We start from the raw sequence: 26,581 nt of genomic DNA on the forward strand, positions 1-26,581 counted from the left end.
TACAAAGGGGAAAAAAAAAAAAAAAAAAAAGGGAAAAGGAGTTTACATTTTCCTCCAAAACGGCCCTGCTGTAAGCTGCTGACCCACACTATAGGATTTTCATTTCAAATTTTAATAATAAAGAGCTCCCAGCATCAGCATAAAGGCATCACACAAAGCAGCCAAGCAAACCAAGCAGAGAAACATACCGAGACAAGGGCTAGCCCAATCACAGGAGGATGCTGGCACCTAGCTGCAGCCTTGCCTCATACAGTGCTGTGCTCTAGGTGACATTTCATGAGCTGCCACCACTCAGGTCCCAGCACTCAAGGGACTGGCCAGATACTAAGGGTCAGCCCAACAGAAGACAGAAACACTTTGCTTTGGCAAGGCATCATCACAGTAGATACACCTACTCTACCGCGTCGTGGTTTGCCAAGCAAAAAGCAAGACAAAGCACACAGAATCCATTCACCAGGGACAAGGAGTGGTTGTGCTGGGGATTCCCCTCCTGTGTTTCCAGCAACACAGCTTAACGGCAGCAGGAAACGTCTGCTTTCTGTGTAAGTACCACAGGCCAATCAGTCATAGAGCTGCCTGAATGAGTCTGCTGGCAACTTAAGCTTTGCTGTTGCATACGTTGTCCCCGCTTTGTGACCACAGCACAGTCAGAAAGGGTCTACTAGTATGCAGCAATGACTGAAGTCCACAGGACCAGCTACCTTCCAAAGCTACCTGCTTGGATTAATTTTTCCCTTCCTCTCTCCTGGTCCTCACCTAGCCGTGCTGGTGTACAGGCTGCTTTGAGATTGGCTAACGGCGGCGCTTGTTGTGGGCGTCGATTCGTACTCCGCAAGAACAGGCTCCGAACCAAACTGTAATGCCCCAAACTGCAGGTTTAGCCCTGAGATATCCGCCGAGCCAGGCATTTCCACCGCAAGCGCAGGAATCTGCAAGGGAGGAACAACAGAAAGGATCAATCACTCCCTGGGATCAGCATGGAAAATGACTTTAGTGGCCACATTTCCCAGCACATGACGGTAGTTGCACGCTTGCACCCTCTGAATTACACCGCTCAACCCAGGCAAGCAAGCTTTTCTCTGTCACCCTCACAGACACCCAATGCTAAAAGCAGGAAGGCCAAGCCCAGTCCTTCCCTCACCAGCCCAAATGGATTTTTCTGCAGCCCTAACACAATACAACGCCTCCTTCCCCATCATCAGTTGGCACCTTTGATGTTAACGATGCTTTTTTCTTCTGCTGCTTCAGCTTCTGCTGCGCTGGCTGGGGACTGGAGGACTGGTTGTCCGAGGACCCTGGGGACATCTGGGGAACAGGATTGGTTTTGCTGGGCAGCGGCGAGGAAGGGGGTGCCGGCACAGTCGCGGAGGCAGTCACCACAGTCTGTTTCTCCTGCATAAACACTTCTATCATGGTTGAAGTTGATGTGAAGGCCTGACGCTTGGTGAAGGGACTATGCACGGAAGAGTCTGTTGGGTTCTTGAGATCTACCAGGGGAGACAAGAGTCGAGTTAGCAGGATTTATTTCCTTAAAACTACATGAAGTTCTGACGCTTCTCACTATGACTCTTCCTCGAATCTGTTGGAATCAGAGAGCAGAGAACCTCAGCATCTCCACCCCCAGCCTTGTGCTCTCACCACCATCAACACCAAGCCTTTTAAGCCCTTCTCCCCTCAGCTCCTTCCACCATCTCTACAGGACAAAACGAGCTTGCACAAAGTCCTCCATCCTCCAAGAAAAGCCAGACTTCACAGTCCCTTGTGTGGAGGCACTGCATGTCAGAGTCCTGCACGGGCCTGACACTGTTTTCTTACCCCTCCCTGACAGCGTTGCTGCATTTCATCACCTGCTCTTTCCCCTGCAAGTACTGGGCATCCCACTCAGGGCTGCCCACCCTCAGGTCTTTGCACAACCACACCACCCTCCTCCTTCACTTAAGCCTTACTGTAGCTTATTAAAAAACAAATCCTATCGCTCTGAATCTCTTCTGTGGCTCCTTGTCTGAAAAGATCATGAGCTGCCAACACTGACTGTGACTAGGACAGGGCTCGATTTTTCTTCGGCTTAGATTTGAACCAGAGCCATTTCCCTATAGCAAGAAATAAAATGCACAAACTGAAAGAAATGGCACTAGTACTCGACAACAGCAGGGCTCAGGATCTCATCTGAAAAGCAGGAGCCTCTCTTTAATCAGTGTTTATATGCTCGTGCCAGCCGAGAGGTAGAGTTACTTCTTGGCATTAAACAGAAACTGGAATTGCATTCCTTTAAAAGATAACATCAGGTCAGCAGTGAGATGAGACTGACAAGTGTCAGTATTTGGGAACTATTCTCCAGAGGTGCCCACTTTCAGACCCCTCCTCTGTTACACAGCTTTATACCAGAAGTAGTTCTGCACACTGTGAGGGTCTTGGGAACGCCAGACCCCTGGCCCTGAAGCTGGCTGGAATGACTAAGAGACAGATGGATTCAACTGCTCTAAGTATAAAAGGAACAGGGAAAGACTCGTATGCACCTATTACATTTTACTCTCATAAACTTGCACCCACAGTTCTTTTAATTGCTCCAGCACAGATGGCTGGGTTGTGAACTTGTGATTTGGCCCTCCACCCAATCCCTCGCGCTGCTGCTTGCAGCGCATTTCTGCAGGTCTGGGAGACCACGCTCCCCTCTGGGGAGCCACGCTGCTTTTCCTTACCGTACTGCACAAGAGACGAGGTCTGCGTAGTGGATCGCATGTCCCAGGAAGCAGCAGTGGTGCTCCCAGCAGGCTGGGTGTGCTGAGCAGCCAGCTGAGCCAGAGCCTGGGCTGTCTTGAACTGCTCCAGGAACTGAGAACCTGTGGTACTGCTGCCTTTGGCCTCCCCGACATCTCCAAACCCTTTCCCCAGCATGCTCACCTGCAATTTCAGCAACGACATAACAAAGTCAACGTCTCCCTTGGTTTGGAACTTGGCTCAGAGGACAGATACATCTTTTAACGTAAGTCTGAACACACTGTACCCTGCTGCTTCTCACTGGGTGCCTCAGCTTACCTCCCGAGCTCTAGATACACACAGACACTGCTGGCAAGGAGAGCTCATACTTCTCTCAGCCTTTATCGCATGTGAGTGCAGGTACACTTATTTGTTGCCCAACCCATGGAATTTTACAGTGTCATGGAGGCTTACAAAGAAAGTTACCAGATAGGATCTCTAAAAAATGTACTAAATTATTCACATGCATTCAGTTGCACTAAAAAAAAAGACAACCACCAGGAGAACTTGGCTTTACAGTTAAGGTGGTTTTGAAAATCCTTCTTGAACTGTCTCACTATTAAGCACATAAATTTTATTTCTTTTGCTGAAGTTACACAAAGAAGCATCTGCCCAAGCCAGTGCACATCCCCGGATTCAGATTCAATGCCTCCTTCCTTCACCTGTCAGATGCCAGTATTTCATCCCAAACCAAACTCCCAACCAGTTCCACTCCTTAAACTGTTGAATTTGCAAGCCCTGGACTGCAAGAGTTTTTTCCTTCCCTCTAAGCAGGAAAAAAGCATGTGTTGCAAGTCTGACAAGGGCAACAGGGGAGGAATTATCCCAATTATTTCTAATTAAGCAATGGACTTTATGCCTCTGCATTTAGAGCAGACTGGCGAATCATCCAAGCAGAGGACTCTGCTACCCACAAGAAGCGAGCAGGTGTCAGAACTGTATGTCCCATATTGCCCCAACACAGACAGAGAACATCAGGGAAACCAACACCCACCAAAACCCGCACGCTGGCAGAAACCAGCATTTCCTTACCATGCTGTGGTGAGAGAAGGAGTTACCAGAGGCGGGCTGGGATATAGCACTCTGCTTGGAATTGCTGAACACCAGCGGCTGGGCCAGGGAAGGAGCCTGGGATGACTCCAGGTTTGTTGACTCATTCTCCATAGAAGAGGGTGTCTTTCCTAGCAGGACTGCAAGATCGATCCTGAGTAAAGAAAGAAGATAACTTGCTGAGGTTAACACACGCTCTGTCACACCCCTCACTTCCATTACAGTGGTGCTCTACCTCCAGCCTCACAATTTATAGCTGTTACTTTATAAATTGAATGAATCTGCAGGAATCTGCAGAACATTAACTCACAATTGCTGGTAGAAATCTCAAAAGGACAGAGACCAAGCAAGATGCTGCACAGCCTTCTATTTTAAAGCATGTCTTCTGTTAAATTGACACAGCAAAAGGCCCACAAATCTAAAGAACTAGCAGCAGAGCCTAGGAAAATTTTAATCCAGGATTAGGACCCGGAAATTTGTAACTCAACTTTTCCATTTAAATCCATTTAATCTTATTCAGAGATGCTGCATTTTAGCTAACTGGCAAGGTTTAGTCTGAGATGCCAAATTGCTCTGGGACTTGTGTGCCACTTTTTCCATGCAAACAACATTGCCACGCGCTTTCACCTCTGTCCAGCTGTGATTGTCACATTCTCGGCAGGCAGAGGCACTGAAGACACGTTGGAGGCGGTGAAGATCTTTGTCTCAGACAGCTGAAAGACAAAAACAGGGAAAGAATGTAAAAGTGAAAACAGTGTCTCGGGACTCCTAGTAAAGCACACAAACATTTGAGACAAATGGCCACAGAAAGACTCAAGAAATTCAAGTGTTTAGATTTAAACTTCTCTAGCATTCGGCTCCCATCAAGATCAGCTTCTATTTCATTTCTTTCTTCTCGTGCAAGTGCACAAATCACTTGCCAATGGAAGAAAAAACCCCAAATCCTTCTACAAATTTCCCACAGTCCACAAATCCCCTAGGGCTGCTGGGGTCTTCAACGGGTGCTCTGAATTGATAGTACACAGCACTGATCTGCAAAAGCCACTGCACAAGTAGGTGCAAGCATTGCTAAAGAAGTCAAAGAAAAAAAGCTTCAGACCCACAGTTAAGCTTCCAATGATCCTGGCCTCACCTGGATGATCCGACCAGAGACAAACACATCTACTTCAATAGAGGAGTGAAAGGTGAAGAGTGGATGGAGAGCAGCCCTGTGGAGGAGGCCTTGGGGGTACTGGTGGGTGAAAAGCTGGACATGAGCCAGCAACATGTGCTGGCAGCCCAGAACCCACCCGTGCCCTGGGCTGCAGCCAGAGCAGGGGGGGCAGCAGGGCCAGGGAGGGGATTGTCCCCCTCTGCTCCGCTCTGGGGAGACCCCCCTGCAGTGCTGGGGCCAGCTCGGGGGCCCCCACCAGCAGAAGGACCCGGAGCTGCTTGAGCGGGGCCAGAGGAGGCCACGGAGATGCTGGGGGGGCTGGAGCAGCTCCCCTGGGAGGCCGGGCTGAGAGAGTTGGGGGGGTTCGGCCTGGAGAAGAGAAGGCTCCGGGGAGACCTTCGAGCGGCCTCCCAGGGCTTAAAGGGGGGACAGGAGAGGTGGGGAGGGACTCTGGATCAGGGGGTGGGGCTAGGACGAGGGGTGACAGGTTTAAACTGAAAGAGGGTAGGGTTTAGATTAGATCAGATCTAAGGATGAAATCCTTCCCTGTGCGGGGGGTGAAGCGCTGGCCCAGGGTGCCCAGAGCAGCTGTGGCTGCCCCCTCCCTGGAAGGGTTCAAGGCCAGGTTGGACGGGGCTGGGAGCACCCTGGGCTGGGGGAAGGGGGCCCTGCCCGGGGCAGGGGGGTTGGAACTAGATGATCTTTAAGGTCCCTTCCAACCCAAACCAGTCTGTGATTCTAGGGAAGGGAAAATAACATTGCTCAAAAATGGATGAAGGGGAGGTTTAATGACCACCTGTGATTTAGCCTAGAACATATCTGAATACGAACAGCTTTTATTCCAGACTGAGGAGCTGCCAGAGTTTAAAACCAAAATCAGGAATCCCCAGGAGCACATCACACACAATGAAGGCAAGAACAGCTATCAAAGGCTCTCTTTAAGCAGAGACCTGACTGAACAGACAGAGAAGCTGCTTGCATCTCCAAACACAGCAGGAGCAGTTCCTTAAGATGCTGCCTGGAAAGCAAAAGCCTTCCCCTCATGCAAAACTAATAATAATACTAAAAAAAAACCTGACCCTGCTCCTGTCTGCAAGAACAGAAGTTGTCCCTTGATTCAGAGAGGGACCTGAAGCCCATTTCAGAAGGAACTGATACAGAAGCATTAAAAGTAGGTGATAACAGCATCCATCCTCCCCTGAAGATGCTGCCAGGTAGAGAACAAAAAGCAGAGAGACAAATCAAAGAGCAAGTCAGAAAGAAAAGCCAAGAGCTTCTGTTCAATCCAAATCACAAGAACCAGCAGAGGCACGTGACACACGCATGAAACCGCTGCTGCCTCCTCCACAGCACGTGGTGTGGATCAAAGGCAAACCTTCCCAAACTGCCAATCCACCGGAGGAACAGAGCAAGAATCTTCCATGGAGTCAGCCCAGTTTATAGGAGAATTCGATCATGCAGCTGCAGGAAACGTGAGGACCAGACATGATGCCCCAGGGGATCCCTTCCTGTCTTGGGCTCCTATGACAAGCTCTACTACACATGTACTTTAGAGGCAGCGATGTGTACTTATCCATCATAGCTCCTGGAATCGGGAGCCTGGCTTGGGCTATGCCCATAGGTTGGGGAGGAAGGTCTTTGTGCTCCTCTCGTAGCTGTGAGTGTACAAACAGGACAGCAGCCTGCCGGCAGACGCATGGAGGAGAGGGGTTTGGAGAGTACCTACATCTTCATTCCAGTCCTCCGTGCCCCATTCTTCTGTCGCTGCCCTCCACGCACCTACAAGGATAACAACAGGTAGAGAAGTTACGCGTGCATCAAAGCTCTACCTCCAAGAGTCAGGGAAGCACTGGGGAGCTTTGCAAGCAGCAAGAGAGGATTTCTAGTTGCCAACCAGACAAGTTAAAGCAGTCGACCCCAAACCATGATTCATGGGCAAGGTACCGTGATGGGATCGCCTCAGCCTTGCTCAGGCAGGCTAGGCTGAAAGAGAGGGACCCCTGGGCTGACAGCGAGGGCAACGCACACACCCCGACACCGAACAGGGAAGCTGAGCTTGGCAAGGAAGCCCCGGCATCGTCCCCAGCCTCCTTGTGCCATTTTCCTGATTTCCCCTTGTATTGCACCCACGAGCAGTTAGTGTTACCCCAGCAGCTCAGACAGAGCACCTCCTTTGTGGGCTTCCTGTCAGCTCTTATGCAGGATCTCATCACCCAGTTAAGCCTGAAGACTGTAAAACCTAGGGACAACTGAACCCATCACATGGTTTGGTTTTGGTATTTTTCCCCCCCCCCCCCATCAAAATGTTGAAACCTCACTGCACCAGGATCTCCTATGCACAAGCAAATGGGAATCAAAGGAAAATTTAAGGGACTAAGCAATTACTGCGTTTTCTCTGACCAATTTCGGAGATATGCTCAAAGTGAGTAGCTTAAAGTATCAGGGAGAAAAGCACAAGATTTCAGCCACAATCCAGCACAGTGCAATTTGTAAGAGAGCAGAATTTACTGGAAAACAAAAGAGAGTTTTGCCTGGCCGCATCTTCAACTTGTTCCATCCCTCACTTCCATCACAGTTTAACCTCAGTACTTTGAATATTACGTGGCAACTTTTGAATCCAATGAACAACTTAAAATTTGGTGTGGGAAAACTGGAGCATTTTACACCCCAAAAAAATCAGAGCGTGAAAACAGCCGTGTTTTGCACAGCTTGTTTTCAGATCAACAAAACCCAACATGGTCAACAGGGTTAATCCTGGAGATGTTTAGAAGGATGGAACAAGTTGGCATCAGCCCTTTCGTAAGGCAAAAGCCTTTTACAGCATGAAAACAGCATGTGGGGAACAAGAACATTATCAATTCTTCTGCAGGACACAACCAGGCTCACTGAGATTTTGGGGAGAAGAACACAGCAGATCTTCCCGTAAACACTTTAATTATGAGGTCAAAACATCCAAACAACTGCTCATCTAAAAGTGGGGGATTTAGTGCATGAAATAAGTATATCATCGGTGACTTATTCTTTGTCATTGTTTTGTTGGGTGTTTTGTTTTGCCTAAGAAGTTGAGCCAATTCAAAAAGCCTTCCTGGATTATTTGTTTGGTTTTGGGGGTTTTTTTCAAATTCAAATTAGGAATACCGATATTAATACAACATGACTTCCTTAAATGCCAGGAGTCTCAAAGCACACTACCCCTTCCTCCCCAGCCAGAAGCATCAGGAGTTCAACACAAGCAATGCAAAACACATCTGGGGTTTGAAAACCCAGACTCCACCATTCCTTAGATTTTTTTTGTGCCCTCACAGCACTAGCAGGAAGGCTCCTTCCCTGATTTTCACGGATCGAAAAGATCCTGCCAGCTCAACCCCTACCCAAGAGGTAAAGTGTGAGCTGGAGGTACCTGGGGGTCAGCTGCAGTTGGCAGAGGAGAGTTGCCCCAAGAAGAGTTTGTGCACGTAGTTACACAGCACCAGGCTCTCGGTTTTGCTTGCTTAGGGGAGTGAGAAGAAAAGCAAAGCAATACAAAAAGCAGAAGGAAATCCTGCAGATGAAGAGCAGCCATTGACAGGGCTTTTCTGGCAAGTCTAATTCTCGAGTACCAGACACCTATCCAGCATGGCCTGTGCTCCTTGCACACGAAGGGACAGATGGAAAAGCGAAGGCCTGCCACGTACAACTGGGCATTCACCAGAAATCCTCCAGAAAGCTTCCTCACCACCACAACGTGCTTTCATTTTTTTAAAGAAAGCAAGTGTATTGCTCTCCATCAAGCTGTTCTGAAGGGGAGAGCTGCAACTCAAGCAACTCCCTAACACTTCCAACACCATTTCAGAAGTGTCATCATGTGAATGGCAATCCCTCCTCTCTGCTCTAAGCAAGCTCTTCAAACAGCTGCTGGCCTTTAAGCTTCTCAAACCAGGAAAAGGGATAAAAATAAAATTAGAAGTCAACAGGCGAATAAGAATGTGCTGAATCAAAAAAGCCCCATTTTTTTCCCTCCAAATACAGTATCTCTCTACTTTAAACTGGGAAATGAGCAACCAGCTTGCTCCTCCCTCAGTTCATCAGGCAGTCTGCTGCTATCTCAATGACTGGACACATTCTCCGTGCCCCAGCCTGGAAGGGCAGCAGATCCAAAACTCCCCACTCTGCACCTCAAAGGAATGCAAATCCAAATAAAGCCAAAGTGTGGCAAAAACACAATGGTAGCACTGGAGCAGATGGCCTTGTGCTGCCTGCAGGAGTTAAAGATTAACCCAGAGGTGAGAACCAGGAGATACTCTCCACAGCAACAGAAGCACTCCCAAGTATGTCTGCCTCCAGGCCCCTGCAAAAGAGATGCTACAGCCTCAACACTCCTCCTCCTGTCCTGACCTACAAGAGCCAAGTGGCAAGTTCCTCCAGAAAGACCCTTAGCCTCGACTTCCAGACCTCAGGTTAGACAGAGGAAACATTAGTCAAACATGACTCCGGTCTCGTTATGGGGCAGCAACAGGATCTGGTAGGTAGAAGGCAAACTGGATCATCTCATGGGTGTCTCCTGGCTTCCTAAGGAATAGAGGTACAAGAGCTGGAAATCAAGTGGCCAGGCACTGAGCAGCTTTGCCATCAAGCATCCCAAATCGTCTCAAAATCCACCGTCACCTTCAACTGCAGGGCAGGTCTGCTCAGGTGAAGAAGAGCAGGCGGGCAGCGAGAGCATGCCAAAGCAGCCATCGAGCACATCGCTCGCTCAGAGGTAGCCATAAGCAAAGACAAAGCACCGCGATAGTTTAGCCAGGCTAATTCCCCCTGCAGCAGTGTTCTGACCCTAAGCAGAAACACAGCAGTGAGGCCACTGAAGCGACCGCTGCAGAACCGAACCACCACAAGGAAATGGCACGGGAACAAGGGCAAGTCACAGATTTCTGCGTGTGACAAGCAGAATACGACTAAGCTGCCTCACAGTTCCTTCCCTCAGGTGGGATACTCTGTCATCAGTGCTGTGGACACGAAGCTGCTCTGGGTACTGAGAAGCAGTGGCTGAAGTTAAAATTTACATAATACACAAGAATTTGGGTTAACCTCTCCCCATTTAGATTCAAGGTGTCAGCATTAGTAAAAGCACAGTCAGAACAAACGTCAAATATTTAAGATGAACAAATTAAGAGAGGGAAGAATGACATATCCACAGATATTTCAGGTTTTTTTTAAAAAAGCTATAAAGTAAAAGTATCCGGGGCAGTTAGTGCACCTGGATGTATCGTACCAGGAGCAGTGTCAAATTTTCGGGGATAATTTGACCCCTCACCCCCAATGAAATCAAGTCCTGAAACAAAAAAAAAAAAAGACAAGACAGACAACCAGTGAAATTTTGACTTGAAGTGAAGGCGAGTTTCATTGCCCCCATGTACACTATTCACGTTGTACCTGTGGATATTGTTAAATTTAAGGAGATGCCTGCAGCTACTAAAGTAGAAACAAAACGACCACGCATGACACAGGTGAACAGCACAGCTGCACAATAAACTTTACAGCTGCATTGTAGTGCTAGAGGAAATCTGAAGATTTTTCTGATGGAACAACTCCATTCCCCCCAACCATGCTCTAACCCACTTTGTTCCATAACTCCACAACACACCAACACAGAAAAACACCCCAACACACAGAAGCCTGTTCAGACTAGACAGTTAAACTTCTGGCACATAATGCTCATCCAGTCTCATCCCTTTTTCCTCCAGATAAATGTACCCATCACCCTTAACACAGGCTTACACTGCTCCCTCAGCTATTTAAAACTCCATTTCTCAGTCTGCAAGGAAACAATCACTCAATCTGCTAGTGTTTTACAAAATCATGCTTATTTTTTCCCCCCTCCAAAAGAAACAATAAAAAACCCAAACAAAAACACACCAAAACACAAACCAACCAAAAAATCCTACAGTAATGATGTGTAATAAAAGGTATCATAGTTTACAGTACTTTATTTCTCTCTTCCCAAGGCTATCAGTTTTTCAGCAAATAAAAAAAATATGGAAGCAGCCTAAAGAAACATCAATACAGTTGTGAATGCTTCTAACAACTAAGACATGGTATTTACCTGAATGCTCAAAAATCATAGAAGAATAGTTTGACTTCACAGTGGTGCAAGATCACTCCATAAAAAAACCCAAACACTCTTAAAATCCCATACAAATGAACTACTTACAATTACTGATTGTCCCTTGTGACTCTGTCCAGTTATCACACTGCAAAATCTGAGTTCACTTGTGTCTTACAATAGTGCGTGTACTTGAAACAAAAAAAAAGTCCCATTTTTCCAATTCAAGAGAATGTGCAAGGTCAGATCAGTGTTCGCAAACCGCCAGGTGAAGAAACATTTGCTTCAAACAGGGAAGCAATGAAGATTTCTTTTCAGCTAGCTTCTGTAACAAGGTCTCATGCTACAGCAGTTCAAGCAAGATGACTGTGAAAGAGAGAAAGCTCCTCATACTGAAATCAAGAGCAAGACACCTGAACTCTGAGTAATATTCTCTGGAGGATGCACCAAGTATCAGGAGAATTTGCAGGTGTTTATCATGCTACCATTTATAAAAAAGACTTTTCCAAAGAGGCAGCGTGGTTTCTGCTGGAAAACAAGTGGAGGCATGTGTCCCTGTGCCTCTAATTGAGCAACAGCACAAACTCACACCGGAACAATCATCCGGCTCCCAACTTCCAATGTGGTGACCTTCACAGATGGAACGACACCTCCAAGTGCAAAGAATCAGAGTAACTGAAATCCACCTCTGAATCAACCACCTGGTTCCTCCATCCCCGAGCCGTAGACCTACCCAGAAGCTCCTCAGTGCAGCTGGATGGACACAAAATCCACTTACCCTCTAAATACAGAGCAGCAACCACTTACTTGTGCCATCATCCGGCTCAAAGCTGCCAGTGTTGTTCCACGTGTTGTTGTTGCTATTCCCATAGTTCTCATCCGTGCCGGCCGGCTCAGCATAGTCAGCCGGGTTGAAAGTTCTGTAAGAAATATCAGGATGGAAATTTTTACTCCTTCTCCCTTAGCATTTTCAAAGCAACGGATTTTATTCATACCACGACACATCTCAGTCTCAAAAGGCAGTTCTCTCAGCAGAGGGATGCTTCTGCTACAACAGCCATTCCAAATTTAAGTTAGCATGATGCAGTTTTGTCATTATTAACAAAAAAAGGAAAATTGGAACACAAGTGACTGACACAAACAGTGCTACTCGCGCACAAATACTTTTATTTTTGCTGTGGTTTGTACGAGCAGAACTTACCCCATGCCTTGGGCAGAAAATCTTCCCCCTCGTCGTCCAGAGCCACCTGTAAAATATACACGTGTACACTGCTGAGCATCTCTCCTGCCTCTGCATCACTGGGAAAAGAAACATCTGAACAACATACGGAGTTCTGATGTCCAGAATATGAAAGAATATGAAAGAGGATCTTCCCAAGTTGATGGGATTTCCAGCAGGTTCTTTACATGTATGTGAATGACCTCAGCTGGCTGGCAGCATAATTAGCGATGCATGATTCCAGGCTCAGATGAGGTTTCCAGCTGGCACAAACCATAAGTACCAGACCCCAGGTTCTGATTTCTGCAGTGTGTGTCCTCAGCAACAATTCCTGAGCAGCACAGATTTTGTGGAAAAATGAATTTCTGCCGCTGAGTATTTAAAAACCAAGCCAAGCGTTTGCACCGCAAAGGTGCTCAAAGACACACGTGCAAGAACAAGGAGGATTAAGATTCTATTGCTAGCAAGCAATTGGCCCACCTGCCAAACAGTCACCTTGGTTTTTTTTGGTTTTTTTTTTTTTTTTTTTTTAACATTCCACCTCTATTCAATAAAGCCCTATTTTTTTCCAGCTCCACGGATGGGATGTAAGAACTAGATACTGTTTCCAGCACACTTAAGGTGGGGAAGCAATGTGTACGCGCTAAGTGTAAGCGTAAGAACAGAAAAATCAAGCACTTATTTTCAGCTTGGCAATTTGTCCCATAAAAGAGGCTTTCAAACCTCACGAAGGAGATAGAACATGCTGACATCATCCTTTGCCTCCCACCCCACGTGTACCTCGGCCTCGGCCACGTCCTCGCCTCCCTCTTTCTGTGCCTCTTCCAGAAGATCCTCCAGTCTTACCACCGTCTAGTCCATTCTCCTGGCCCCGAACTGCAAGACAGAACAACGCAAAGACAATTCAAAGATTCATCCTGCTTTAGGGAAGATAGAAGACCAGACCTCAAACACTGAAGCGCAGTGGCTGTGCAAGAGACCGTGCCACCAAACACTCCCTTAACTTCTTTTATTTAAGGTATTGAGGGCATCACCCAAGGAATCATCTCAGACATGGGAGCATCAAACAGATTGCCACACGCACACAAGGATGGCTTTCCTCAAAGGCGTATCTGCCCAAGAAGCTTTACTGACAGCTTTTACGCAGCACAAAGTGCCTTGGTGTGCACCGTGACAGTTACGGGTGTTATTAAAGGGCAGGTCCATACACTCTCTTCCACGGCTGGCACCTCGCCCCCGCCTCGGTGGCCCGCCACGTCGTCTGCTGAAATCCCGATCCCTCTCCCGGTTTTCTTTGCTTTCTTCACTGGGTTCTGCCTGTCCACTCTCCTTCTGTCCTGAGACACCCTTCTTCTTCCCGACCATTTCCCAGGAATGCTGAAGGTTTGCAGAGGGTAAAGAAGTTAATCATCATTTCATCAATACAAGATGCAAATGCACACATATTTAAACATGCTACAGAGACTCTAAGAAGGGCCTCCAGAAAAGCTGTTTCCAGCTCAGTTTTTTTAGAAATCTATCAGCCTGCATACAGTACAGCTTCTTCCTTCCAGGAAAGCTTTCTTACAGCTGACTGGTATGTTGTCTGAGGTAAGAGGAGATGAGTTATTCTATTTCTGCAAAGATCTACTAAACTTCTTAAATAGAGTGGGCATAATACTTAAGTTCAAAGCATGGATAAATTTACCCTGTTTAGGGGGAAAAAACCCTGCCATTTCATGTAAGTCACTGGTTTGGGCAGCTCTCAGAATAACCCAGGTAAATATTCCAAAGTGCTCTGTAGTCAGAATTTTGGTTAAGTTATTCTCTCAGATGCAAAGTGATTTAAAACCCCTGCCCTAAACAGCAGCTCACAGAGACGGGAGTTATCACAGAATTTATCCAACAGGCAAGTTCAAGTCATCGCAAGTTCAATTGTAAGAAGTTAAACACACCTCCAGCTTACTGTTGTGGGCCTGCTACAGTTTATTTTATGACAGTCTGCAGTGGTTTCACACTCTTAAACTGATGCTGCACACTGTTAGATCAATTAAAAATAGTCACAAGTCATTGACAAACACCTGAAAACATAACTGACAGACAAGTAAACAGTTGGGTTTGGATGACAACATGCAGGGACAGTGACAAAAAAAAACCCCAAATGCAGAGGCACAAACTGCCTTCAAACCCAAGGCTTCTGAAGTCTCTCTCCATAGGTATCTGGCTCAGAAAGAAACGCAGAAAACATTTACTTTGAATACTGTAATTTCAAGCCAAATCTAACCCAACGCTAAGATCACGCCAGCTCCTTTACTGTTTGAAATACAGTACATTATGAGTAACTAGCTCAGCAGGTGAGCTGTCTTCATCAGCACGCGAGTATTTGAGCAATTAGCAAGTCTGTTTCTTATCAGAAAATCCCCTTTATGAGGTTGCTGCACAAGCTGAATCCAGGCCAGAAGCAGCTCCAAGACCTTTGACCAATTACAGTGCAGACGCTGCCTGCACTCCGTGGTGTGGGTACCAGCTCACAGGCCCCAGAAGTGGCAGGCACTCGAGGGCTTTGCTCTGCCAACTCCCTCTCTGCCTCCACAAATTTTCCACAGTAGCCATGCCTTGCCCTGCATATGTACATATATCTATCTTGCACAGCTGGGTGTTTCAGCTGCTCGAATAAAGGAGGCACTGCTACATAACGCAGTTTACTGCACACTATCCTGGATGCTATTTTCATGAGCAACATATTTATCTAGGAAATGCAATTGTTGTGATAGCAGGGGTTTGTTGTTTAACTAGAAGGCACCGGTTATGAGGGAGGTGGAAGAAAATACAGTCATGGCAAAGCTTTACCTCAGCAATGCACATTCATATCATTCCCCTTTCTAAGAGGATTTTCCAACAGCTACTTTGTTCAGTTGTCAATAGAAAGGGCTCTCTAAAGGCAAGGAAGAACGCTCACGTGCGCTGCACTGAACTTGATTGGTGCCAAAGCTAGCAAAGCATCTGACGCTGGGGAGCAGCTACGTTACACAGAACATAAGTCTGCAGTGTCCAGCTCATTCATCTACACTCAGGGCTAATAATGAGGAAAAAAATGAGCTCCTGCATAATATTTTGAAGTGATATTTACAGCCTCAACTCTACAAAGAGTTGAATCTGCTCCAGCCAAACCAGGGTGCTGGGAGGGTATGTTTGATCAGAAGCAGTTTGGAAGGATCTGATAGTCATAGGGTATTTGCTGGGCTGTAACAGAACTTGCATCTCTGCTGTCTTTGTCACAAAATTAACGACATCCCACACACCAGGCAGAAGGTTCCTCCTAAGCAAACGCTCAGTTGTTCTCTGAGCTGACTTTGTCTTGCCCAAGACTGGCACCTGCATGAGCAACAGCAGTTGAGCCTGACTCCACAGAAAGCAAACAGCAGAAAGACCCTCAAAAACATAGCACAGGCAGCAGCAAACAAGCCAGTCAGCACATCATTGAGAAGTGAATGTTTATGGCCAGAGACACAAAACTGCATTACTCCAACAGAAAGGAACCGCAGCTGACACATACCTGTGTTTCAACACAGGTCACTCAGACCTTGTGGGAAAAGATAAGTTACTTCATATTCATAGCCGTGTGAAAGCTTATACAGATGCCACTGTATCGTTGTCAAAGCACTTGGATTCAAAAGGAATAGGAAGTAAATGATACGTTGCATTTTCCCCTTTATTCCTTTGGGCCTGCTGGCCACACTCATATTCTGTGCAAGACTACAGAGAGCAGCGTTAAGAAGCCAGGACACAATCACACTTTACATGCTACTTGTGGAACTGGTCAGTCATTTTGGCTCTCGTTATTTAGACATTACTGTATGTCGTGTCTCCAAATATGCAGTTACACTGAACTAGGCCTCACCAGATTTACAGGACCCAATCCTACCGTGTCCGGATTGCCCTCCAGCAGCACGTTGATGGCTCTGTTAACATCCCCATTGCAGTCATGCAGAGCAATCACACACTCGTCCTGGTTCTTGCCTGTGATGTCGATCAGCTATGGAGAAGACAACACCACAGTCAGCATGTCCCAAACCAAAAAGGCACCAAAATCTTTGTGGAACTCTTAGAAGGCAAGCAAGTTGAAACCCAAACCAGAAATCCTACAAAGAAATGTCAGGGTTTGGGAGTGTCCCCAGCCTTCTCAGGTTAATTATGCCCCCTCAACAAGAAGTAACTGAGGGTGAAAATTTCTGAGTTACTGTTTCACCATAACCCAACCCACAACCTCCTTTTCTCAGGATAACACAGTTCCCTGTGTCTGGGGAACAAGCCAGTCCAAGGAAATTCAGGGAGCAGCCAGCTGCATCCCTCCCACTCCCCTCAGCATTCATGGTACTCCTGATACTGATCTTGCCTTCCTGTCAGGGTTCACCCTCACTTTCCACACTCACTTGTTTCACCTTCTCCTCAAAGTCAGCGTCGTTGTGGTCCGAAATCATCTGTGCAAGTCGAATCTGTTCCGCAGTGGCCTAAAGAAATCGAATGTAGAGAGAGCGTGGTTAGAGCAGCGCATTTCCAACAAATCTTCCTCCAAAAGCCATACCACTTCCCTCAGATCTCTGGAAAGGAATCAATATGATGAAGAGGAGGCACAAACAAGGGTCAGAAAGAGGGAAGCTTCAGAGAGAAAGCCAGATGGAAGAGGAGCGAGCGAGGTGAGACTGGAAGAAAGGGACATACCACTGGATGGCCTCGTGGCAGCGGGTGAACAACCATCACCTAAACTGTGTCCGCTTTGAGACAGACCTTACCACCACCAGAACATCAAGACCCACTGCAGGCAGCTTCTCAGCCGCTTGCATTCACTGAAGTGAACAGGGAATGGTCAGATGGAAGTAAAACCCAATCTCAGCCCCGGCTCCTGCTTGGAGACACCGATGCAGAACCCCCACGGTCAGTGGCCGCCCAATTAACCTGGCTCTGCCAGCACCACCCTTCAGCTTGCAGGAAGTTCGTTAGGCCAAGCCCAGCCGTTAGCACTGGGCCAGGCAGGAGTGCCAGGTCTCCACCTCCAAGCTAACTGGTTTCCATGGACGCTGCCCTTACCTGCGGCCGCTGCTTGTGCTGTGTCTGGCTCTGTGTCTGTGTCTGCTCCCAGTTCCCCCGGGCTCGGTTAGTGCCCACCGATGTCATCATTTACAGTATATACAAATAACAGTATTTACAAGGTAGAACTCTGTGGTGGGGCAGGGGAGAAGAGAGAACGGACTGTTAGAAACTGAAAACAAAAGGCAGCACCAAGACTGAACAATTGTGTGGGCGAGGCAGCCAATAAAGCTGTCGTGGGCCCCCACCCTCCCCACCGCTTCCCCAAAATTCACAGTGGGCCAGCCTACCCTTTCCATGCGCCCCCAAAACAAAAAGGCCACTTGTACTTCTCCAGGTTTCTCCACCACTACCACGGCGGAGAGCTCTGAATGAAACATCACCTGCATCCGAGTGGGATCAATCAGGACCCAGGAGCAGAAGTACTTGGGGTAAAGGGTTTGACCACTTGCTGCTAAAATACAAATGTGTGAGTGAGCACAGATTTGCCATGCCCAGGGCTGTCAGAGGCTACAGCGATCAGCTGGAGCAAGGAATGCTTGAAAAAAGCTCTAAAGAAACTGAACATGGAGAGCAGGACATCTCAGAGCCATCAGCTACTTCCCCTTCTCCTTTCTTGCCTTCAAAGCAGGGCAGGGGAAGCAAAACTCTCCAGTAATAAACGGTGCTGCAGGTTTGTGGGATATTGATTTAAAAATCTACCACTCTTGTAGAACTGCCCATTTCTGCTTGCTTCAATTATTTCCCAGAACTGGAAATACAAAGTTTTCTGCTACTGAGTATTCTGGATTAAAAAACTACCAAAAAATTGAACTAGATGTCAACAAGAAATAACAGCCAGCAACATTGTTAGATAACTGCTTGAGGCAAAAAATCCCAGTAAGAGTTCAGGCCATGGAGCATCCAAAGCAAGTGGAGTTTCATAATCTCACACTGGGCTTCGGGGGAAGAGCCCAACCCGGATGGTTAGAACGGGATCAGCACTGAGTAGTTTTACTCTGCCTATTGTCTCCCAGGTACAAGGGATGCCAGACATCCCACAGCGCTCGGCAGGACTTGCTACTTCCAAGTCCCCCAAAACTCAATGATCACAAGCTTCACATTTTCCGATTTTGTTAACAAGACTGCAACACCTTCCTCCAAAGCAGCAGGTCCTGCTTCAGGTGCTGGTGCTGCAGGCAGACGCTTGGGACAGGGGAAGGAGCCACAAATAGAGCGTAAGAGCAGGGAGGAAACCCGAGCGAGAAAATCCAACCTGCAGGATACGATCTGAAACGTTGCTTGCGAACACCAACGTGGCAGCACAGAGCAAGACCTGGCGTGCAAAGCAGGGAAAGCTCAGAAGCAGCGTTAGCAAACAGTCCGGTAAGAACTGGGGAGTCTCTTGTCAAAGTCCGCGAGCAGAGTGCTTGACCAGGCTGAAGAGCTCTTTCCCAGAGAGCACGGAGACCCTAAGGTCACCTCTGCGCCCTGGCTCCACGCGCACACCACCGCTCCTGCTCCCATCAGTGTCTAGTCTTCCTTTGTAGCCAAGTTCTCAAGTGCAATTGCTCCCGCAGCTTCCCACAAAACCTCAGAAGTTTGCCCTTCGGGGCTACCCATGCCTCGCAGCAACTTAGAAACACAGTTTCCCAGCTATACGGTGCCAAGGTTTCTTATCAGAAAACAATCCAAGCTACCTGTCCAGTCACCAGGAGCCCCAAGGTACGTGTGACACCGAGCAGATTTAAGGAAGAGCACCGAGGCTGGGCTTTACCTAAGGCAGAGCAGACAAAGCCTCTTGGGCTCTGCAGCCATCCCTCCCGCACTCCACGCAGGCCTTCTTCCCCATGGTATTTATTTTCGCTCTCCACTGCTAGGTCTCTTCCAGTTCTAAGTGTTTCACGCACAAACAAGTTGTCATATTAAACCAATTTGGCAGCAGAACTGCAGGCCCAGAGGGAAGCAATCCTGCCCGTTTGCAGTAACTTAATCTGCAATTTCAATAGGATACAGTTCCAGCAGTCTGCTGCCCCGAACCTTTGTGCAGTGGCTGGGCATTGTTCAACAGCTGCCGCACTCTGCTCAGCCCAGCTGCATTTCTGCCACAATTAAATCATGATTATTTTTTCTTTGACGTGCAAAAAAACACAAGAAAAACATCTATTACAGAAATATCTGCCAGGCCCTGAACCTGCTGAGACCATCAGGTAAGCGGGCGTCCCCACGCAACACCCCAAGCGCTGTATTGAGGGGAGAGGACACAACTGCTTCAAATATATTCCTTAATCACGTAACTTCAATGCAGCTCACAGGAACATTTAATGGCAAATTTTGGTCATCCTGACACTTGAACTGGCCTCACACAGAAGTCATGATAATATGAGTTTACTGGTGCAAAGCAGTCTTCATCAAAAGTTTTGCCTTTTTTTTTTTTTTTGCAAATCCACATATATGCACTAAGAAGGATATAATAAAATAGGGTGACTCCAGCCAAAGCAAATCATGGCTGATCCACACCAGAGAAACAACATTAAACCAGGCCAGTGCTTACATTTTAAGACAATGGGAAAGCGATACACTCGTACAGGATTTAGGGAAAACAAGAAGCTTCACAGCTACAGGTTATAACACCTTTGCTTCAAAGAAGCTGCAAGTAAATATGACGCACTTTGGCATTACCCCTTCTCCTTTTCAGACTACACCTCTACCAGCCTTCCACATCTAGATGAGAGAGTCTCGACTACACGAAACACGACGTGTGGAGTCTCCAGAAAAAGAGATGATACAAAAATGTAACGAACTGTTAATTTTATTAGAAATTTCAGTTAAGTTACAGTTTTAAAACAAGGATCTGTCAGTCACATCCGCTATCCCCAGCTGTGTCAGACCTGTTGGCTGACGCTGGGCAAGTCCCAGCACATCCCAGCCTCAGTTTCCCTTATCTGTTAATACAGAAAATTGGTATTTTCATCCCACCCTGACAAAGCTTAATTAACACGTGCAAAAGGCTCCGAAGCTCCAAAGGAAAGGACCACAGGGGGTAAAGCATTCAAAAAGATTTTCCTGCAACATGGGGCAAAACAAACACCCGAAGGAGCCCAATGTGGGGAGCTGGGTTATCAGTGTTATGAGTTTTCCTCAGGAGCAAACACATTACAGCTGCAAAACAAGTAACTCCCCTGTGTGTAAAGTATAACATTTGGGGGACATGCCCCCAGATACGCCATCAAAGACCCCAGTTTGGCAGCGATGCGCAGCGCTTTATTGGGAACTCACCGGCCAGTGCTGCCGTCCGGGAGCACGCAGGCAGAGACCTCAAAACCGCACGGAGGCAAACGCCGCGCACGGGACCTGGAGCAGGGCCGGGAATGGCTCCGGGGCCACCAAATCGGCATCACCCGGGAATTTCACGTGGGCCGCGGGAGGGCCCGCCCCACACCGAGGGGCCGCCGGCGGCCACGGCCCCCGGGGCGCAGGCGAGGGAAGGGGGCCAGAGGCGAGGAGCCCCGAGAGCACGGCGGGAGCGGGGCAGCGCGGAGGCGCGGCCCCCATTGTTACCGCCGGCAGCGGCGGGGCCGGGCGGGCCCCGGGAGCACGGCAGGGCCGGAGCCGCCCGGTCCCGCGGCCCAGCAGGCCCGGCGGCCCAGCCCCACGGCACACAATAGGGGCGACCGGCCGGAGGGAACCGCCGGGGGGGCCCGCGGGGCCGGGTGGGAGCCCCCGCGGCGGCGCGGCGCCAAGCCGGGCCCGCACCCGGGAGGCGGGTGAGCGCGGGCCGCTTCCGCCCTCATGGCCGCGGCCGCCATTCCCCGCCCCCCCCGCCGCCCGCCTCCAGCCCGCCCGCCCGCCCGCTCTCACCTGCGGCGGCCGCGCTCTACGCCAGCCCCCGGCTGCGGCCCGGCCCACTAGGCCGCGCGGGGCCCGGCGGCAGCGGCGGGGCGCGGCGGCCGCCCCCGGAGCGGCGCGGCGGGACCGGGCGGGCGGCGGCGGCGGGGCCGAGCAGGCCGAGGGGTGCGCGGTGGCGGCGGAACCGGGGGAAAGGCTTGGGGGGGGGGGGGGGGGGGATTTAAAGGGGCCGCGCGCAGTTACCGGAGCCGCCGCCGCCTCCGCGCAGCCAACTTTACCTGGGTCTCACCACACTGACAACTACCAGCGGCGCCCGCCCCCATCACGTGACGAGGGCGCGGGGGCGGGGACAGTCCGGCTTCACGTGAGAGCGGCTGCTCTCCCTCGCTCTCGCCCTGTCACGTGGCGGGGGCGCGGAGCGGCTTCGGCGGCCGCCATGTTGTGCGGCCGCGGCCCGGGCCGGGGATGGCGGGGGCCGGCAGCAACTGGCTCTCCGGGGTCAACGTGGTGCTGGTGATGGCCTACGGCAGCCTGGTGAGCCCCGGGGGACGGAGGCGGGCCGGCCGTGGCCGTGGGGATCGGGCCTTCATGGAACCGGGCCCGGGGTGGCCGTGGGATTCCTGTGAGGCCGATCCTGGGGCGGCCGTGGGGCCGATCCTGAGGCGTCTGTGGGGCCGGGCCTGAGGTGTCCGTGGGGCCGATCTTGGGGTGGCTGTGGGACCTGTGTGAGGCCGATCCTGAGCTGTCCGTGGGGCTCCCGTGGGGCCGATCCTGGGATGTCTATGGGGCTGATCCTGGGGTGTCTGTGGGGCCGGGCCTGAGGTGTCCGTGGGGCCAATCTTGGGGTGGCTGTGGGACCTGTGTGAGGCCGATCCTGAGTTGTCCGTGGGGCTCCCGTGGGGCCGATCCTGGGATGTCTATGGGGCTGATCCTGGGGTGTCCATGAGGCCGGGCCTGAGGTGTCCGTGGGGCCGATCTTGGGGTGTCTGTGGGGCTGATCTTGGGGTGTCTGTGGGGGTCTCAGGCCAATCGTGGGGTGTCTGTGGGGCTCCCGTGGGGCTGGGCCTGGGGCCTCTGTGAACCCGATCTTGGGGTGTCCGTGGGGCCCCTGTGAAGCCGGGACCAAGCTGTCCACAAAGCTCGGGTGAGACACTTCCCCGGGTATCTGTGGGGAGCTCTCACTGAGCTGGACTCAGGGCCTTCATGGAACTGGCCGGGAGTGCCCCGGGGGCCCCTGACATCTCTGGGGCTGGGGGAGGACGTGAGGAGGAGCCTCTGTGGAAATTGGGGTGTTTGTGGGGCCGGCCTGGGCATCCACAGGGCTCCTGATGGGCTGAACAGGGACCCCTGTGCGTGCTGGCTTTGGGGGGGGGGGGGGGCGTCTGTGGGGCCCTGTGCTCGCTCAGCGTGGGGTATCCATGGGGTCAAGAACAGGGTGTCAGCGGGGCTAAGCCGAGTCTGGCTGTGAGACCCCCTCAACCCCTCTGTGACCCCTCCAGGTCTTCGTGCTGCTGTTCATCTTTGTGAAACGCCAGATCATGCGCTTCGCCATGAAGTCCCGCCGCGGCCCCCACGTGCCCGTCGGACAGCACGCGCCCAAGGTGGGTGTGCGCCCTCCCTCCCCCCGTGCCTGTCCAGAGGGGCAGGCAGGGTCTGCTTCAAAATCCAACCTTCCCAGGACCTGCCATCTCGCTGTGGTGACGGGCAGTCAGAGAAGGAGCAGGTTTATTTCAGAGGGCCCCCAGACTCTTCTCATCCCTCTGATCCCACAAAGCGAGTGCTCCGTAAATACACTTTTTTTTCCCACTGTGCAGGATTTAAAGGAAGAAATCGACATTCGACTGTCAAGGGTGCAAGACATCAAGTACGAGCCGCAGCTCTTGGCTGAGGATGACACCAGGCTTCTGCAGCTGGAGACTCAAGGTACCTTCTCTTCCTGCCTCTCGGTCGGAGGCTGCTAGAGACACCGTCCGGTGCCTGTTCTGCTGCAGCAGGTTATTCCCCCGGCGCCAGCTCGTGTCACTGGCCTCTCTTGTTGGCTGTCCCATTGCAAGGTTGCGTTTGGCCAGCCAAGATGAGATGGTGTCTCTGCACTCTCCTCCTATCTGCTTTCCTCACCTCTCTCTTGCTGCCAGCTTTTGCAGAGCTTTCAGTTTGGGTTTTCTCTTTCCCAGGCTGCTATAACTACCTGTACAGGATGAAGGCGCTGGATGCGATCAGGACGTCTGGTAAGGGAGCTCAGGGCGGGAGTAGGAAGGGTGGAGAGAGACCGATGTGTGGAGGAAATAAGGGTGCGGCGTGCCAGCCAGCAGCCTCGTGATAAGGCTCAAGGTCCTGATTTGGGAGTAGCAGTCACTCACCCTGGCCAGGGCTGGCAGCCTGAGGGTCAGCTCTGCTGCTGCGTTGGGAGCAGTCAGCAAACAGGGGCAGCAGACGTGGTGGGACGTTTAATTAGCTGCCAATTTCTGATACTGTCTGCAGGTGACCACAAGCATGTCTACCTGCGCTTCAGCCCGTTGCGTTCTGCTTTTTTTCTTTTCCAGAAATCCCGTTTCACACAGAGGGCCGGTACCCAAAGTCTTTAATAGGGAGGAACTTCTGTGCCTACCTGCTGGAACTGCGGAATTCCAGCACCTCCTTCAAAGGCATCCGCAAAGCCTTGATCGACACCTTGCTGGATGGCTACGAGAGCGCCCGCTACGGCACCGGGGTAAGCGCCGGCGCTGCATCGGCCGGACCGAGGTCGTGCTGTAACCTCGGCTGGATCTTACACCGTCTTTTCTGTTTGCATCCAGGTGTTTGGGAAACCGGAATATCTGAAGTACCAGGATGCTCTGAACGAGCTGGCAAACATGTAAGTGTGACTGCCCGGGCGCGGTGGTGGCTTCTCGGGCCCCAGCAGCCCATCGGGGAGGTGTGAACAGAGACGGGCTTTGGGTGGTTTATGCCTGTCTGTCCTTCCAGGTTTACTTACCCCTTGCAGCCCGCCTGTTAATGCATTTCTGGGTTTGTTACTTGCTCACAGTCCACGTTCCTGCTTGCACTGGGACCTTGGGTGGGCTCCAGGCTTGGCACCTGCAGAAGCCCCGGCCTTGGTTTTCAAAACTGCAGTGAGCGCCGTCGTCCTGAGGGCAGATCTGCCTCGTGCTGGACGCGATGGTTGAGCGGCTCCTCTGGGGACGGCGGCAGCTGTGATGGTGTCTCTCCTCTCTGCAGGACCAAGGCCCGGGGAGGCAGCAGCCAGCGGCAGCACCAGTCAGCAGCAAAGGACCTCACCCTCTCTCCTGAAGTCTCCAACCCTGCCACCATCCAGGTCACCTACCTGCCTTCCAACCAGAAGAGCAAACGTGCCAAACACTTCCTGGAGCTGAAGAGCTTCAAGGACAACTACAACACGCTGGAGAGCACCCTGTGAGCGGCGCAGGGAGCACTGCTCCGGGGACCTGCCACGAGCAGAGCCCCTTGCTGGGTGCAGCCGGTGTCCTGAGCGGGTTTTGGCCGCGGTTTGGCGCGTGAGCAGCGTTGAGAGGAAGCGGCTGCGCTCCCGGGTCTCCCTCTCGCCCTGCGCTGGAGATCGTCGCTCGGCCGAGGCTCCGTTTTGGCCAGTGGAGCTCGGCCCTCACCAGGAGCCCGTTTCAAAGCGGCGTGCCCGCCTGCGGAACCCGGAGGGGATCGGCCTGTGCGGCCTCCTCCGCGCCAGGCTTGGGACACGCTTCAGCCTTGAGGCTTTGAGTCCAGCAACATCTTGGAGCCCTGGCCCTGTGAATAAACTGATTAGCTTTAGCTTATTTATAAAAGACATCGATCCCAGCCAGCGCTCTCCTCCACCTGTCCTCTTTCCCTGTGACAGCCGGTGGGGGCTGATGCTGTCTGTCCGTCCTGTCTGTGTGGGGCTTGGGCTCTGGAGCTGCTCGTCTGTTCTTTCCAAAGGGTGAATGCTCTTCTTTTCCCCGTGGCGCCATCGCTGCCTGCTGCTCTCAGCCAGGCGTGCCCGGGCTGCGCACCAGGATGCCTGGACAGAGTGTAAATAGTTTGGTGGCCAATTCTCGGCCGCCGCAGCTGAGGTGCCTCTTTGGGCTGCGGTTTCTACTTCTTTCTCCTGCAACTTGGCATTTGGAGACGTCTCGGGCAGACAAATACCAGCTTGAACGTCCTGTCTGTCCTGCCAAGGGGGTGTTTCCTCCCACTCTCACCAGCACCTCGCGTGCCAGCGGCTGCCGAGCTCCCGGGGAGGGGCGAAAGCTCGTGGCCCCCAACGTGACGTCTGCGTCCTGCCAGGCTGACGGCAGCGCCCACTGCTCACCAGTCACCGCAGCGTGTACCGCATGGGGCAGGGACCCCTGCCCCTCGCCTCGGCCTCTGCACTCTTTTTAATTGCTGTTTAATAAAAATGACAGTTAACCCCCAGCAGGATGCGTGCTGTCCTCTGACTGCAGGGAGCCCTTCCCCTGCCAGATCCAGGGCTGCATCTGTCCCTGTGCCGCTGCTGCGGTAACGGGGACGCCGCGGTAACGGGGATGCAGTTAACGGCCTGCCTGGGGTAGAGGGTTGCGGGGTCCCTGCGGCACCGGCCATGGCAGTGGTAAGCAGCCAGACCCCCTGGCTGTGGCAGGAGGGGGTGGGATGGGAGCAGTTGGGGACATCAGGGTGCACCGGCCACCCCCCCGACCCCCCCCCCAAAACGCTTTGCTTTGCTTGCAGGTCCCGGTGAAGGGGAACGCCTGTGCGAGGCAGCTGGAGAGGTAGAGCTGGTAACGGGAGCCCCCGGGGACTGAACCCCCGGTGCTGGGGGGCAAGCAGGCGAGGGGGGAACCCCGGCATGGGGCGAGCTGGGGCCCAGCCCTGCGGCCAGGCCGGAGGGGTGGGCGCTGGCGTCTCCCTGGCACCCTGCACTGCTCACCCACCCCGTTGTCCCCACAGCTGTGGGCAGCTGGGCAGGGGGCACCCGCGGTGCTGGGAGAGGATGTGGGCCGCAGCCCCCAGGGCACTGCAGCAGCAAGTGGAGCGGGAGCTGCGCCTCGCCAGCGAGGAGCAGCTGGTGGTGAGGCTGGGAACCGGTCAGGCAGAGCTGGGTGCGCTCGGCTTTGTGCCGCCGGCGTTGGGTGCCCCCTTGTCCCACTCCAGTACCATTTCCTAGGGGACAATGTCTCCCAGGACCCAGGGCGGGTGGTGGGGTTCAGCACCAGCTCCTGTGCCCGGCAGGTCCGCCGAGCCGCCCTGCACCGGTTTCTCCAGGACGAGCACCGGCAGCACCAGCGGGAGCTGCGCCAGCTCGGGGAAGCTTTCTACGTGGAGCGGCTGTGAGCGCCCGAGCTGGCGGGTTCAGCGCCGGCCTGGCATCGCCCGGCTTCCCGTCTGAGAATAAAACACGTCGAGCAAGATGGAGGGGGGGGGGGCTGCGTCTGCTGCGTGCCGGGACGCGGGATGG

At 51.6% G+C, this 26,581-nt stretch overlaps 2 protein-coding genes across 20 annotated transcripts in view; one reads left to right on the plus strand and one right to left on the minus strand.

Annotated features, from left to right (window-relative positions):
• The window catches only part of UBAP2L (ubiquitin associated protein 2 like), a 31,582-nt gene extending 10,081 nt beyond the window's left edge, over positions 1-21,501 (minus strand). For 5 of the 19 annotated variants that reach the window (XM_042784957.1, XM_042784964.1, XM_042784961.1 and 2 more), the window contains exons 1-15: positions 21,432-21,501; positions 17,326-17,455; positions 16,671-16,748; positions 16,139-16,273; positions 13,467-13,635; positions 13,039-13,134; positions 12,241-12,286; positions 11,847-11,959; positions 10,194-10,268; positions 6,687-6,739; positions 4,435-4,520; positions 3,790-3,961; positions 2,700-2,901; positions 1,210-1,487; positions 757-929 (exon numbers count right to left, since the gene is read on the minus strand). In XM_042784957.1, the coding sequence (XP_042640891.1) occupies positions 757-929; positions 1,210-1,487; positions 2,700-2,901; positions 3,790-3,961; positions 4,435-4,520; positions 6,687-6,739; positions 10,194-10,268; positions 11,847-11,959; positions 12,241-12,286; positions 13,039-13,134; positions 13,467-13,635; positions 16,139-16,273; positions 16,671-16,748; positions 17,326-17,415 (1,766 nt within the window). In that variant the 5' untranslated portion in view covers positions 17,416-17,455; positions 21,432-21,501. Of the gene's footprint in view, positions 1-756; positions 930-1,209; positions 1,488-2,699; positions 2,902-3,789; positions 3,962-4,434; positions 4,521-6,686; positions 6,740-10,193; positions 10,269-11,846; positions 11,960-12,240; positions 12,287-13,038; positions 13,135-13,466; positions 13,636-16,138; positions 16,274-16,670; positions 16,749-17,325; positions 17,456-21,396 lie in introns of all 19 variants that reach the window. The other 14 variants (XM_042784974.1, XM_042784966.1, XM_042784962.1 and 11 more) reach the window with 6 other exon arrangements.
• Positions 21,502-21,545: 44 nt separating this feature from the next.
• CUNH1orf43 (chromosome unknown C1orf43 homolog) lies at positions 21,546-24,682 on the plus strand. Its single transcript, XM_032988180.2, has 7 exons — positions 21,546-21,687; positions 22,653-22,754; positions 22,968-23,076; positions 23,328-23,381; positions 23,697-23,863; positions 23,949-24,007; positions 24,370-24,682. The coding sequence occupies exons 1-7, from the start codon at positions 21,619-21,621 to the stop codon at positions 24,566-24,568; spliced, it is 759 nt and encodes a 252-aa protein (XP_032844071.1). The 5' UTR covers positions 21,546-21,618; the 3' UTR covers positions 24,569-24,682.
• Positions 24,683-26,581: the final 1,899 nt, after the last annotated feature.

Source organism: Tyto alba, unplaced genomic scaffold (genome assembly GCF_018691265.1).
Source record: "Tyto alba isolate M040663 unplaced genomic scaffold, T.alba_DEE_v4.0 Super-Scaffold_8, whole genome shotgun sequence".
NCBI classification, from domain to species: Eukaryota; Metazoa; Chordata; class Aves; order Strigiformes; family Tytonidae; genus Tyto; species Tyto alba.

Coding starts and splice junctions, on each gene's coding strand:
- CUNH1orf43 (XM_032988180.2), top strand. CDS start 21,619: ATGGCGGGGGCCGGCAGCAACTGGCTCTCCGGGGTCAACGTGGTGCTG. Junction 22,755..22,967: donor TCGGACAGCACGCGCCCAAG/GTGGGTGTGCGC, acceptor CCCACTGTGCAG/GATTTAAAGGAAGAAATCGA. Junction 23,077..23,327: donor TCTGCAGCTGGAGACTCAAG/GTACCTTCTCTT, acceptor TCTCTTTCCCAG/GCTGCTATAACTACCTGTAC.